This window comes from Sipha flava, unplaced genomic scaffold, assembly GCF_003268045.1.
Source record: "Sipha flava isolate LNK unplaced genomic scaffold, YSA_version1 234_pilon_pilon, whole genome shotgun sequence".
Lineage (NCBI taxonomy): Eukaryota > Metazoa > Arthropoda > Insecta > Hemiptera > Aphididae > Sipha > Sipha flava.
In genome coordinates this window covers 770,414-786,491 of record NW_020272875.1, presented here as the reverse complement: position 1 = coordinate 786,491, position 16,078 = coordinate 770,414, and the positions used below count along the sequence as shown (strand labels likewise).

General features: G+C 27.6%; 1 protein-coding gene across 1 annotated transcript in view; it reads right to left on the bottom strand.

Annotated features, from left to right (window-relative positions):
- LOC112683748 (nuclear pore complex protein Nup88) overlaps positions 1–15,806 on the bottom strand; it is a 37,158-nt gene extending 21,352 nt beyond the window's left edge. The window contains exon 1 of the mRNA XM_025554907.1: positions 15,477–15,806. Within this exon, the coding sequence (XP_025410692.1) occupies positions 15,477–15,680 (204 nt within the window). The 5' untranslated portion in view covers positions 15,681–15,806. The remainder of the gene's footprint in view (positions 1–15,476) is intronic.
- Between the last annotated feature and the right edge of the window lie 272 nt (positions 15,807–16,078).

Here is a 16,078-nt window from a genome sequence, read left to right as displayed (position 1 = left end):
CTATTTGATATATAAATTAACCAGCTTTTTCGAAAACGGCTTCTCTCTCTAAATGTTGTTTTCAAACCAATGGGGTGTATAGATAGGTCGGCCCCACGTGGTACATGCTGGGTAACGTTACATAACGGCTAAAGATCTATCAACGTAGCGATCAAACTACGAGTATTGTATAAAAATATCTTGGTCAATCATCGTGCAGTCATCAAGGTCCAAAAATTGACAGCCTTTATAACCACCATTCATCTACTGACTAGACATTTTAAATCTCAAGCTTTGATACCAAAGTTGTTACATAATATAATGATTATTCATAAATTTAATATTGTTAAGTTATTTATACCAGGTTTATCAATTATTATTATTTCTCATAAATGTTATAGTTTTATATTTAGTTTTAAATTTTTAAATTTTATGTCCGATTTTGTATTTGTTCCGTTATTTTTAATATCTTAATTTGTATTATTTATGTACTGTAATAAAGTTTTTTATGCCATACGCTAAATAAATAAATTAATATTGCAAACCATTGAGAGGATCTCCACATAGTTCTTAATGGCTTTCGAAAATTATTTTTCAAAATACCAATGGCAACTAAAGTCTCCAACTGAAAACAACTATATTATTTATAACGATTAAATCAAAGTATAAAACTCCAGCAAGATTCGGAACAGAAAACAAAGTATGTAAAACTATCATAATGAAAATATACATGGTATAATTACAAGGTCTATATTTATAAAACTTATACTTTAGTACTTTGAATCCATTATAAATTTAATTACAACATTAAAATATTGTATTCAAAACAATTTTTTAAAACATTCGATTGATCACATAACTTTATTTTATAATAATACGAAGTAATTATGTGAAAAGAGCTTAGGTATTTTGTATAATTAGTATAAATTTAAGTGATATTATATTATAGTAATTATATGTCATGAAATTTTAAATTTTGTACAATTAAACAATATAAAATAAAAAGATATTAAAACGCAATAATATACTGATTACTCTATTAAATACAGTTTTGGTTTCGATTTAGATTTAAATCAAATATATTTATAAATACAAAAAAATAAGATTATGATACTTTATTCATGTTTACATTTAAATCGAGTTATAAATAGGGGATACAATTTTGCTTACACGCAGTTTAACTAAGAGTTTCACGAAGTTGACTTGATTGTATTTCGGTCCATTTACAAACTCGGAATAATAGAGGTTTTAGGGGTTAAATGTTCTCATTCAAATTCCTTTTATAATTGTTGCCACTAATGGCAATTTAATAAAATAACATAACGACCATGAAATTGAAATGTGAGATTATATATCATCACTCTTTCATTTTTAGATTATTTTTGTTGTATCTATGATATTTACATTCTTATACATAGAGTTTATGATTAATTGAATAATCGTGTAGTTTTGTCAAAATAAACAAAACAGGTATAATAGATGTAGGTATGACATCATAATAAGATATAAAATCGCTTTGTTTGGGTCATAACTTTTATTATTGTTATTTTATTATTTTAAATTCCTCAAGCAAGTTAAAATTAATAATTAGTTAAAATTATGAAACGAACCTGAGGAGTGGTGTGGGACAAAAGTTTTTCGAAAACCCGCGCACAAAAGCCTTTGTGATTAAACGTCCGAAAATCCAACAGGTACACTCGTATATCACAGGACACGCGAATTACGACGGACGACAGACACCCTGCCTGCTTACCCCTATGGATGTAATTTAATTGTAGAGGTGGTCGGCCATTATTTAAAACTCTCTGGGAGAGAACGAACACAAGATTTGGCTAGATTACACGCATGACGATGATAATATTGCTGTTGTTATTATTATTATAATTACCAGCAATATATTACTAGTATGTGTGCCCCGCGGAAAAGCTTAATGGCCGAGCTGAAAGGATGCCACTTGCACAAAGGACCTTTGTACAAAGTCCGAACCATAAGCCCTTACTGTTATTATGGCCATCTGTCTTCCTTTGAAGTCGTTACAAAACGCCTCGGAACATTAAGTTTTGGCCTAACGTTTTTATCACGGCATAAGTCGAAACAAAAAAATCCGATGGCTCATGTGTACATGGTAAATGCTTTTGGCACTAGGTACTAAACACTTATAAAAATCAGGTAAAACACAATAATAATTAACTGCAATATAAAGTAGTTGTTTCAGTGAATTATGGTTCACAAAACTATAAATTAATCTTATATTAATAATGGTTCATTTAAATGTAAGACTTTAGATGAAAAAAATATGTAAATTATATTTTTTGTTCAAAATACAGATTAAAAGGATATTTCAGAATATTATACGCAAGGCGATTTTCTAACTAAAAATTATTTCCGAAGATTGTACTTAATCTAGTTTTAAGCTTGAGAAAGTGAAAACAGTTATGATATCTGTAAAAAATATTTCTTAATAAATAAATATTTTTTCAATTTAAAATAAAAGAATTACAAAATTGACTAATTTATATTTAAGTATAAGAAAAATTAATGAAAACAATAATTCTACTCTTGTACATAAATATATGTATATATCGCAAATTTTAAATTTGGGATGAAATTTGACTGTTGTTTGTAGTAAATAGGAATATTGATGAATAAAAATATGTTTGTTTTTAGAATTTATCAGAAATTAAAAAGTAGAAAATTCTAAGAATTGCACACCACATTTATCTAAATTAATGGAAAATTATCGATAACACTTATTATTTATTTTTTTGGACAATATGCTGGTACCAACTTGAAATACATTATAATATTGTCTTACACTAGTGGTTCATGAACTCTGATCTGCAGAGCCTAAGGGCACCGTTCGTCTATGGTCATATCTGTATTAGTTAAATTAAAATATTATAATTTATTAGTTATGATCATTTATTATTCATTAATTACATTGTTGTATTTATAATCAAAATAATTTTGTAATACTTGATGACTTATAAACGTTATTATTAAATGTTACTTATAAATGTTATTATTGAAGAATTTGATCAAAAATATATGACAAAATTAAACAACACGTATATGAAGTACTATCGTCTTAAGAAAAAAAATATTTTCCAGTAAATAAAGTACAGAATTTATTTAATAGTATAATCGAGTTAAAATCCATTTTTAATTAATGACAAACTTGAAGACTTTTTTTTTATAACAGAGTATGAAGAATTTATTGAAATTACTGTAAAAACTTTAAAATTTGTAATCGATTAAATCTTTAACGGATTTTTAGTGCAGCATTAGAATTATTAACGAATATCAATTTCTGGCTTAAAGAACTGCACTAATACTTCTTTTTCCTACAACATATGTGTGAAACGAGATTTTTATCATATGCATCAATGGAAATAAAATATCGCGATTAATTAGACGCTGAAACAGATATACGTATCCTAATCTTGTTCATCATGCCAAATATTTTAATACTGGTCAATGGAAAATGCCAACATTATGGGTCACATTAAAATCATTTAATATTAAAATTTATAAATTACTAAAATAAAATGTTCTTTTTTTCTATTGAATAAATTAAAAATTTTGTACTCGTATATATACGTATTTTAAAGAAAATAATAATTAAAAAGAAAATCATTTACAATTTACATAATTTTTCATGAACTATTGTTGTTTCAAATTGACATTCTTGATTTTTGGATCCCGCAAATTGTTCAGGAATATGAGGGCTTCGCGAACAAAAACGTTTTAGAACAGCTGTTATATAATAATAAATAAAAAATTGATTATACTATTATTTCCTACCTAAAATATTTAAGAGACTTTTTTGATTGATTTGTATGATGTTAGTTAAGAAATGTTCTATGATATTAACCAAATTATAATAAGACTAAAAAAAATTTAATTAAAAATTATTAGGCAAATGGTTAATTCTTGTAAATGACTATATAAATAAATAAAAACTTAGTCTGGAGTATTATTATATTAAGTAAATTGTACTCCTGTTTTTTTTCTTTTAATATCAAATTGTTAAATAACCTAGTAAGAAACAGTTTATAATATTAGATAGTCTCTATGTAAGAAATTATATAATACTAATTTAATATAAAATATAACTGGGATTATTATACTATTATCAAGAATTGAAAAAAACTACCTAGGGATGATTGATTCTAAACTATTTCAATAGGTCGCGTGACTCGGTTGCATTGTGATTTTTATTACTTTTTTTCTTTTTTTATGTAGAAAAAAAAAAAGAATAAATAAAATCACAAAAAACTCAATAAATCGTTGTAAAACGATGTCGTGACAATCAGATTCTTTTGTGCACAAAAAGCACACAGGAAAGTTTTTTCTTATCTGGTATCCCCCTAATTTCAGCTTAAACTTCAGCAATTTCTATCTTATTCACACGCAATGTAGGTACGTGTAAATACAATTGGTGTATAATAGAACGAATTCTATATAGAGATTTATAGATAGATAGATTTTGTCACTAATGGATAATTTTACGAATATATGCCAATGTTTTTTTTTTTTTAATTATTTTTTTAGAAGATAATGGATTGTACAGTCACTAAAACTATTGTTTAATTTACCAGAAATTCGATCAATAGCGGTGACAACGGGTTTCTGTTCCTGCAATATTTTTTCTCAATACATTTATATATAAATTTTTGCATATCAATATGACCAGAAAAAATTAAATATAACTCGTGAAAATATATACTGTCAAGAGAGGGAATGATAAATAATGGTATGAATAAAAAAATGGTACAACACTCGTAATCCGTCGGCTTTTTATTATCATCGACGATATAATACACACCGGTTCATTGAGTAATATAACGAAGAAATGATACGACCGTATATCATTTGATGTGAAGGGTTGATAGAAAAAGGTTCATTTAAGTGATAGGGTTGGTATTTAAAACTACTATACTTTTTTTTTTTTATCGTGACCATAAAATAACAAACGTAATATTTGACCTTTTGTGTTATTTATTCATATCACGTTTATTTAGTGTAGCTATATTATATTTCAATAATACAATTTTTACAATCCATTGTTTAAATTAATTTTACAACACAAATTGTTAAAAAAAAGTTTAGCTTAACTTAAGTATTAAAATACTATTAATAAATTGAACTACTTTTACTTTTAAATAAATATTTGATGATACACAACATTTACTTTGTGGTTATAAAAAGTTATGAATTAAAATAAAATTGGGTATTGCACAATCATGAGGGTTAGAACAGTAAGTAGATATACAAATTAATTATGCTAATATAGTTTGAAATTATTTTTATTTTCTTTAATGTGAATTAATGTCAATATAATAACTGTATAAAAAGGTTAGGAATGAAAACGATTTTTGCATTATTACATACAGCGGCCTTCGGAGAATTTTATATTTTTAAGTTCAAACATTAGTAGATATTCACATTGATAATTTTAGCTAAATAAGCCGGGAGCATTTAGTGGAAAAAAATAACTAAGAAATGGGAATGGATATTTTTGCGTATTTGTGTAGAAAAGTTACCCCGGGGTGTTTGCTTCTGTTTTTTTTAGTATAATTTTAACCCTTTTATAACATTATATACATTTCTTTTTACATTCAACTGGGAACTGAAAACGAGTTTTGAAAATAAAAACTTTTTAATTATTTTCCCTTAATTAAAAAAAAAATCATGCAGAGTACTTTAAATATCAAACACCCAGAAATACTTTAGTTATATTATTACAAATATGTGTTGTTATTATTAGATTAAGTCAATTATTAGACAAAGGTAAATCAAAATATTAAGATAATAACTAACATAAATTGTTATACACTGTTAATTTTTAAGCAAAATATTATTTATAAATATCTTGACTATTTGTGAGTCAATTTAGTTCTACTAAGAAAAGTTTTTCGAATCTGGTAACTAAAGTGTTAAATTGATAATTAATAAAATAGATAAAAAATTAACTGGTGTATAATAAAATAAATATAAAATAAACTATAGTATTTTATTTATCTAACTAAAATAATAATAACATAATTATACGTAATCTATTTAGATTTTTAGTTTCAGTTATCTAATCTGATTTTTCCAGTAATTCTTTTAAATCACTTGCAACATTTCGTTAGTTAAATAAATTAATAAAACATTAGATAAACCAATCACTATACTTTGTTGCTCACATTTAGCTAGCCACCCTTAAAACTTTTTGGTCATAAGTTTGTGTAGGTCGACGTAATACTTTTTTTGAGAAATTGTCTGCCGTTGATCTCTAGTCATTTTTCAGTATTAAATCCACCGCTTTTCAATCACTGTCCCTCAAATTACACGGACGTGATGAGAGTCCCTGATGCTATTCATCTATTTTCTTGGTTCGTAAGGGTATACATCTCATGTTCGTTGTTTTTCAGTATTATGTACCTATCTTAGACATATTTTACAACTCACAGGATGTAGATAATAAAAGATTATATAGGAAAAATATTTTTTAAATCTCTAGAGATTTAATTTAGTAAAATTACTGTAAGAACATGTAAATAAATAAATAAATAAATATAAATAACATAGTTATTTTCTATTACTAAAATGTGTTTAAAAAATAGAAATTGAAAAGTAAAAATGAATTTACAATGGATGAGCATTATTTCAGATATATTTCTAAAAAAAAAAATCTTCCAATTAGCTACATATTATGAGGTATATGAAGTATATACAGTAGAATCTCAGTAATTCAACCGTTCTATAATCCGGTACGATCAGTAATCTAGCTATATTAACCTATATTTATCAGGAAAATAGCTATATGATTACTATTATAAACGATATTTAAAACTACAGGAGAAGAAATAGCTGTTCAAACAATAACTCACTCCACTGTTATAGATTCCTTTACTACGTCCATCTCATGGGCAGAAAAGAACGGACTATATGTGAACGGAGAAATATGTGTGATATTTTGTTGTTTAAATGACTATAAGAAAGTCTTAAAAGCATCAATAAAAAAAAAAAAAAAATTAATAATTTTTTAACCCTGTCCCATCAAAATATTAATTAAACATAGTATGCATACATTATTTATATGTTATAATAAAATACAAGGTTGTTCGTTTTTTAATACGAGTAAAAATGTAAAATTTAATGAGTAAAAATATATTTTTATGTGATCCATCATTAATCCGTTTCTAACCTGTTGGTTTACCGAGATTCTACTGTATAATCAATAAAATGGCATATGTGTTTAAATTTAAATAAATTTATCAAAATGTTATTCAATTAATTTTAATTTTTTTTTTAAATTTTAAATTTTTTTAAATTCATTTTTTTTTCACTTTAATTACGCGGTAAACAGATCATTATTTCAATGCCAGACTAATATTTACAATATTTACGTAATATTTGTTTTTATATTAAAAAAATATAATTAATTTAGAAAAAAAAAATACGATTTTTGTATTTTGATGTAAGAATATCAAAAATTACGAATTAACGATCTATTCAAACAACCCTAAAGGTCTCCGTTAAAAAGAATTTGGTTCTAGGGAGGTAAAGCAGACGGTTTAAACCTCCACCACATACATAGAGCACATAAATCGTTCAAATTGTCACCGCAAACAAAGTCTCGTTTCCCAGAGGTCTGAAATCTGCACATAAATTTGTTCGCCACCCCACTTCTTCACCTAACCCGCTCGTGACCCTAGAGGCTTGTAATTAAAGCCGCCTGTATACGCGTATATACGAGGCTTTTAGCGGTATTTTCTATCGGCCGTAGACGACGGACTTTTAATTAAACGTTTAATTATTCCGATATCAAGTAATACTGATGTACAATTTGTACAAATCTTTAACTATATACTAATAAAAACACAAATTGTTATAATCAAATCTAAACATAAACATTATTTAAAAATTTCAGAATTTATATACTAATTGGTTTTTTAAACTGAATATCAGACATATTTATTAAAATAGTGTCTTATTCAATTTTTCTTGAAACTAAATACAAAATAAATATTATCATTATTATTAGGCAATATGCAATGTACGTAATAAAAATTAAGATCTCTAATGTAGAACATTTAATGTTTATATAGAAACTATAATATAATTTTTATAATTTACTGGTGGGCGGACCTTTACACACGATGTAAATATATTGCAACATCTTGTAAAAATAAAATCAAAATAATTACTTTAAACAATATATGACAATTATAAGACATTTTTTTTAAAAAAAAGAACTATGTCAGTTTTGGTAAGAATTAATTTTGTTTTATGAGTATCTTGCAACTTTTCTGGTTATAGTAGGTATACCTACTTCAGAAAAAAAAATAAACTACATTGAACAATTAAAATTATCTCGGTGTTAGTAAGTATATATATATAAGTATCAATTTAAATTTCGAATCAAACGAAAACGTTTTTGATAGGAGAGCTCAATTTACATAATAGTCATTGTGGTTAACAATAGATATGTACATATATTTAAAATCTTTAAGTATCAGTTTTGTTTAGTACTAATTGAATAATAGTTATGAGCGTTGAGAGCTTATCTTATTTTAAGTTAAAGATGTTAAACTTATTTAAAATATATAATACAATTAATGATTGACTTATAGTAGACACAATTTTCCAAATTATTTTATTTAAAAGAAAAAAAAACTTTTAGATAAAAATATAAATCATTTTTCAATCTTAAATACTATAACATCATATAACTTACACATAAATAAACTAACTAGTAATTTTCGATTATAAAATAAAAAAATAAAGATAAAGAACACTAGAAAAAGTTCAATAAGACTTTAATATTAAAGCAGGATATGAGTTGAAGCTTATTTCAAAAATTCAGAGTAGCTACTTAAAAGCTGTTACGAAATCCAGTGTCGAGAATGTTTTTTTCAAATGTCTTTTTAAACTGTGTTTAATCCTAAAATGTCCCTTAAACTAGTTTTTTGCTCACTCGCTGTCAGTTAATCCTTTACGTGTCCGAGCTTAAGAATACCGCAGATTACAAAAACCCACTCGGACCTGCATATCTAATTACCGAAAGGCAACTTTCGTTTTAATCTCCGAGAGAGGAGGAAACGAGAACCAAAAGGGGTAAAAATAAAATCCTAATTGTAACATAATGGACGAAATAAAAATGCCATGCGTTTTCATTTAGTCATATTTCTAGACCGGGGATTCATGCTCAGTATTTGTTTTTACCGCACCCTATTCGACCAATCCAAATATTTTCACTATAATGTCTTATCATTTTTTTACGTCGAATGGTTTTCATTATTTATTATATTGCCAAGTAAAACCCGTTGATTACCGTGTCACGGATTTGGGCGGCCAACTACTCAATACAGAGGGCGCAAAAGGTCTAATGGCCGCGGATTTAACTTAATTCCGTGTTGTTTTAAAGCAAGAAAAATCGAGTCGAATAAAACATTTCCCCTTTAGATTGCAAGGGCCAGATAGAGGTATTTTTTTCTTTAGTATCTTCAGATATATTTTTCATAAAGTGAGAAACGCGACAATAAATAAGTAAAAGTTTGGTCCTTGATGACGATAGTAGTAATAAGAACGGAGAAAAAAGAAATAGAAGGACCCAAAACAAAAAAAAAAAAAAAAGGAAAAGGAAGTTCATCCAATAAAAACGCGTGCTCGATCCGTCTGGATTTTCTCTCGGGACAATGCCGACATAACGGGTAATCGCATCACATCCGTTATGAGTGCCTTCTTCTCTGACACTAGAAAATGAATTAACCTGGACTTGTATTTATAGGTAGGACTAATATATATATATACATAGTAATAATATACAAATAATATGAGTAAACATCTTAAAGGTTCTTTCGATATTATTGTTATAGACTTCATATAAAATATATTAACCTTCAAAAACACCATCAAAAACATTAACCTTTAAAAGTTTATAAATTATATAAGTATACGGTGTATAATAAACACACATACACTAGTATTTTTATTATTGATTTATTTCTGACAAATTAGGTTTATAATATAATTAATTGCACTGACATTCAAGTAACTATTTAACGTGTGATTATTGAGAAAGGTAAAATGTTAAATTATAGGCATTTTATACAAAAAAAAAAAAAAACTATGTATCGAAAATATTTAATTCACTATATAAATTACAATATGTATTAGCGTTTAATAATATTGATATTTTATATTATTTAACAAAAATGTTTTAATTTATATTGTAATTATAATGAAATTATTGATATTATTTTATTAAAAAAATATATACCCATAAATTAAAATAACGACGATAAGCCATACTAAACATTTTTTGATTGAGAAAATTACTTATAAAATAAACTTTGATAACTTTATTTTTCTAATAATGTTTAAGCAATAGTTTTAAACAATAATTTTAACATTTAAATAATAAATGATTATTCTTAAATTGCTCACTTTTGTATTTCAAACAAACACAATTTTTTTAAGATTAGCGTTTAAACATTTTTTTGAGCAATATTATTAATAGAGAATATAGTAAATTCCACCAATCTTGAAATTAATTTTAAATTTTGTGCTATTATATGAATGTTGTCAGAGATTTTATAAGCATTTATTCCTTTAGCTATTATTTATCAATTAATTTTTTAATCATATATTGTTAAAAATTAGTGAATTCAAAAGATCATTCAAGTGTATCCCTTAAATATCCGTTTGCAAAAAAAAAAAAAAAATTGACTAATTTATGTTGTATATTATTTTGGATTGAATTTAAATATTTTTTAGGATGAAAAATATTTAGGAGTAAAATATAAAATCCTTATATTAACATAATCCATCGGACAGTAATCAATTCTTTGACAACAGTCAGCGTGATCACAGTCGATTACTATTACAGCCAATTGCAGATTCATTTCACTTTTTCTGTCAGTCATGTCATTAATATTTTATTTATCACTGTTATTTTATACATAAACATCATATGACACATTGCCTAATATTCTAATGACCCATAGGGTGTGGTTCTATGGTTTCAACTTTTTTTTTTTTTTTTTTTTTTTCAAAACGATATTCATTTTTATAAATACAGTACCTACGTTAAGTAATAACGATAATTACCGATCATATAGAATGACGGGCGTATGTTATTTTTTTGTTATTTATTTTTTAATTAAGCTAATACGATTACTTTCTGATATGAAATTGTAACGTAATATCCCAGACACGCCCTTTTTATTTTTATTTAAAAATGTTCAATACTCGCAGTCGATTTAATCCCCAACCATCACTTTTCAGTTTTTTTCCTTCAAAATTCAACGTTCATTAAACAGACTCCGGGGTTCGACAGCACAACATTCAAAAAATATGCATAATAAACATCAGTCTTCGAAATAGCACTCAGGATTAAAATAACAATAAAAAGAAGTATAGAGGAAGGGAGAAAGTGGATACGAAACACTAATGTAGCGTGTAAATTTAAAGACTTTGGTTTTTATCACGGTAGACCAAATGGATCGAAAACTATGCTATGATGATCCGTGAATGCACAAAAAATAGATTTTCCGTATAATAATATTTAAAATTTAGTAATGTTGTTTTGAGATATTTTTTATTATTAATTGAAACCAGTGAATTAATTTAATAAGATATAAAGAAATAATAAACATAAATGATTAAGACTTGGATTGTACACTTAAAACTCAATACAGTTAATTACAATATTACAATGCTACTAAAATTAAATAATAACGGTTTAACTGACAAATAAATTCAAGAATCATGAAGTTCAATTTTTGTTCGAAAAATTTGGAGCATAAGATTTATCACTGGAAAATAAAAATTATCATTGAATAAAACTAATACGTTTCTTGTTTCACTTAAAAGATATAAAACATGTATGTTTTACATCTAAAATTATTATTATTACATTTAAAATTAATTGAAAATAAATTGTATTTATTTATGATAAAAATTAAATAAAACTCTACATCTCTTTTATTTTTAAATTTATATTTATTTGCAACGATATAAAGTGCTTATAGAATGCTATGTTATAGAATTATAGAATGGATAAGTAGAGTGACAAGAGAAGATAGAATAAGGCACGAATATGTGAGAGGTAGTATTGGTGTAGTATTGATAGTGAACAAGATAAGAGAAAATAGACTGAGATGGTTTGGGCATGTGATGAGGCGAGAGGAAACAAAAGCAGTAAAAGTGGTTATGAAAATGAACGTTGAAGGGAAAAGAGAAAGAGGAAAACTAAAAAAGAGATGGTTGGATATGATTAAGAATGATATGAGAGCTGTTGATGTATGCGTATGGGATGTAGAAAATCAAGACGAGTGGAGGTTTAGGACAAAGGTGGCCGACCCCAAATAGTTGGGAGAAAGGCGAGGGAGAAGGAATATATTTTCAATGATAAACATTAAAAATATATTTGAAACAAAATTAATAAGAATATATAGATCAGAATTAACCTTTCAATTTAAATACACATAGGACTACATAAAAAAAAAAAATTTAATGATAATTTAAGGATAACTATCATAGGCACAACTAGAATTTACATTATGGAGGAGGGTTAAAGTACCGAAATAAAATAGACCTGCGGGGGCTATGCTCCCACTAATTTACATACAGACCAAATTTGTCACTACTCACTACTATAGGTTTAGTCAAATTTTAGCAAAAATATGAAAAAGTACGATTTTTCGAATCATATTTTGATTTTTTATAGTCCTAAGTAAAGTGAAAGCCATAATTTATTGAATAACAAGAATGATCAAAGTTAATTATTATTTCGTGTATTGAGATTTAGACAAAGATGATTAGATTTTATCTCAATCTCAAAAGTAAAATTCCGAGATTAATTATTTTTAATCTGGAAGGGCTATGAAAATATTTAGAAGAATAAGTCCCTGTAAACTCTCCCTATAGTTGTGTCTATAATAACTATATCTTTAATTTTAAAATTAAAAAACAAAACGTCAATATATTGTCTTATAATAAGGCAAATATAATATTGCTTTTAAGTTTTGTCCATAAAATACACAGCTAAAAAATATTTTATATTTAATGAAAACCACTCAAAGATTACAAATTAATAATCAGTATCCTTGTGAAAAGTAATACTACATAATACCAAAAATAATACTCAAAATGGTAAAATATATTTTAAAATTCTTATTAAATTATTGCGGAGAGATAAATTTGTTTTCAGAAGTATTAAAATAGTGTATTACTGTACAAAACTAAAAATGGCTCGTGTTTGGTGGTTGTTATAACATAAACGATATTAATACTCGAGTCAGAAGTACAAAATCGGTATAGTAGAGAAGAAGTGAAGAGGATCTAAAGAAACAATTGTTGTTGGACAGGCAGCGACATTTTCGTAAAATCTATTGTGCGAACCCACCTACCCCTTCACCAACACGGGGTATATTAGCATTAATAGAGCCGTTTTGCGTGCGTGAGAGCCTCTGCATTGGTCGAGACGACGACAATGTAGGAGAGGGAGAGCTGCCGCCACTGAATAATAAGAAGAGGATTGTAATAAGCGATAATTCAACAGCCGGACGAAGACGTTTCCCTGCGACACTACCGCTAGCGGTTTACCCAAACCACACGACGACAATGACGGCGATGGTGGCGGCGGCGGTAGCCGACAGGAAAAGGAAAAGGATGAGAGACGCGAAGAAGAGACACCCGCGGTCGCGGACTTATATACATAATTACACATAATATAATATAAGGAACAATCGAGAGCGATAATGGCAATTTATTATTCCATTTTTCCTACGCTCCACTCAAACACACATACACACGCATACATACACTCAACAATGGCTTCAAAAGATAAACCGCGTCTTCGGCCACCACCGTCGTCGGAGAATGAGAATACCAGTAGTGGTAGTAGTTGTCGTCGTTGAGGGAAGTTCGGGCCTGTTTATATTTATGATAATTGTTAAGTAAAACCCCTTGGCCCTGTGGAGTGGTGGCGCATACCGGGGAAAGACGCGTAGTCGTTCCCGTGCTCGCGTTTGTGTTAACGGCTCGTGTTTATATTGCGCGATTCCGAATAGGAACTTATATTTCATACCGATTTATGGCCGCTAAACGGAAACCGAGGAAAAACGGCGGAGGAATCAACGCCAAATGGTACTTTTGCGAAGAACGTTCCCACCGCTGCCGTCTCTATATACTATTACTGCCGTCTCCTACGATGCGCGGTGGTGGGATTGCAGGCGGAATAACTGGAGGGCGCTGTAAATTCGCAAATTAATGGATATTATTATTATTATACTAAACACACATACACACCACGGCTGAAGTTATTTAGAGATTTGTTTCAGGTTTTAGTAGATATATACCGACTTAACGAAAAGGTGTAAATAATGATAATAGCAGATATGGTATCTATTTGTTCATAAAATAACAACATCATGCCATTCAATTTTATAAAACAGAACCGTTACGAATGTATAATTAGGATTACCAACAATATAAATGTAATTTTTAAATAAAAACTAATTTTTTACACTAATGTAAATATTACTTTTAACGAATTCACGAATAATAATAAAATATTGAATATTGGTGGAAGCAACAATATTACATTGAAAAGATATTTTTTATCATTTATTATGAAATTTATCGTGTGCATATATATAATTAACTTGAAATTGTTTATGGTGCATAAACATACTCATAATTATGTAATATATAAAATATAAATATCTTATCATCAATATACATTTGCATTTTTTTTTTATATCTCTGATTGATAAATGGTCATATATTTATGGTTTTATACATTCATCAAATCATACCTGTACACTTACTTAAATTAGGAAATTATTTTCAAAAAAATTATATTAAAGAAAAATCTAATATTATTTATAAAATGTCAAGTATAAATTACATGATTTTTAAATTCGTCTTAATTAAATTTCCATTTCGGTTATGAAAATAAAATAACTTACTAAAATGTAACAAATACACAAGTTTTAATAATGTATTCAAACACCTAACTTCTTTTGTTAAAATAGTTATTAAACAATAGTAGATGTTTTATATGTTATTAATTTTACTAACTTTCGTGATACAATAATACATTTACATGTTAATATTATTTTATTTAAATGTACCTAATTGGTGAACTTTAAATTAATTTTGAAAAAATATGGATTGTTTCAGTACATATTTATTTTAACATAAATTAGTATAAAGAGTTAAGTATGAAAATTGATAACCTTGAGTAAAACTGAATACGCTCATTCTAGTGCTGACCGGTTGCAGGTTACATAGACTGTCACATACATCAAATTAAAAAAAATAAAATTTTAATTGAAATACCTCGCTTTTGGAAGGAGCATTAGACATAATGTTTAAAGGTAAATCAAGTAGTATCAAAAAAGTAATAAGACTTGTGAGAGATAACGTTAAGCGAAGGGTAATGTAAGAATTGTTGACAAAAGCGTTAAGCGCTCATGGTGAAAACGGTCAATTACTTGATACGATGGTTGTTCCTCGTGAGACGTAGACAGCAGTAGCGTGTATAAACAGCATTCATCTGGATTCCATACGAACAGCATTTGATCTTTGTATGCAAGAAGATTTTGTACAACATTGACGCCGTTATCCTCAAATATCTTTCTTAACGTTTGGAACATGTGCAGTTGGTTCAGATTCAACATGTCCATGATGGGAGGCATTTCGGATTCGTTAATACGAGTGCGGATAATCGAGGTGAGGCGAAAATTACTTTGAACACTGCACGGTTTGAAAAAACTAAACGGAAAAATACGGTTTTATCTTTTAATTTTAATTATTTAACAGTGGTTATCTCATGAGCGCCGCGGTCCGGCTGGAACGATAAGCGGGCGCGAACAGTGTCGCCACTTGGGTGTGAACATAAATGTATATCGAAAAGCGCGCGAGTTTTCAAAACGTTCCTCTTCCAAGGGTTGCACGAACGTAACTAGTTCGAACCTCACGGAATCGTTTCGTTGAAGGCGATTTAATGAACGGTCTACAATGGTGCAGGAGAGTGGGATGGCCGTCACATAGAGGAAATTCTGGTGGCAGGGGGAGAAGTTGTGCATTTCTTGAA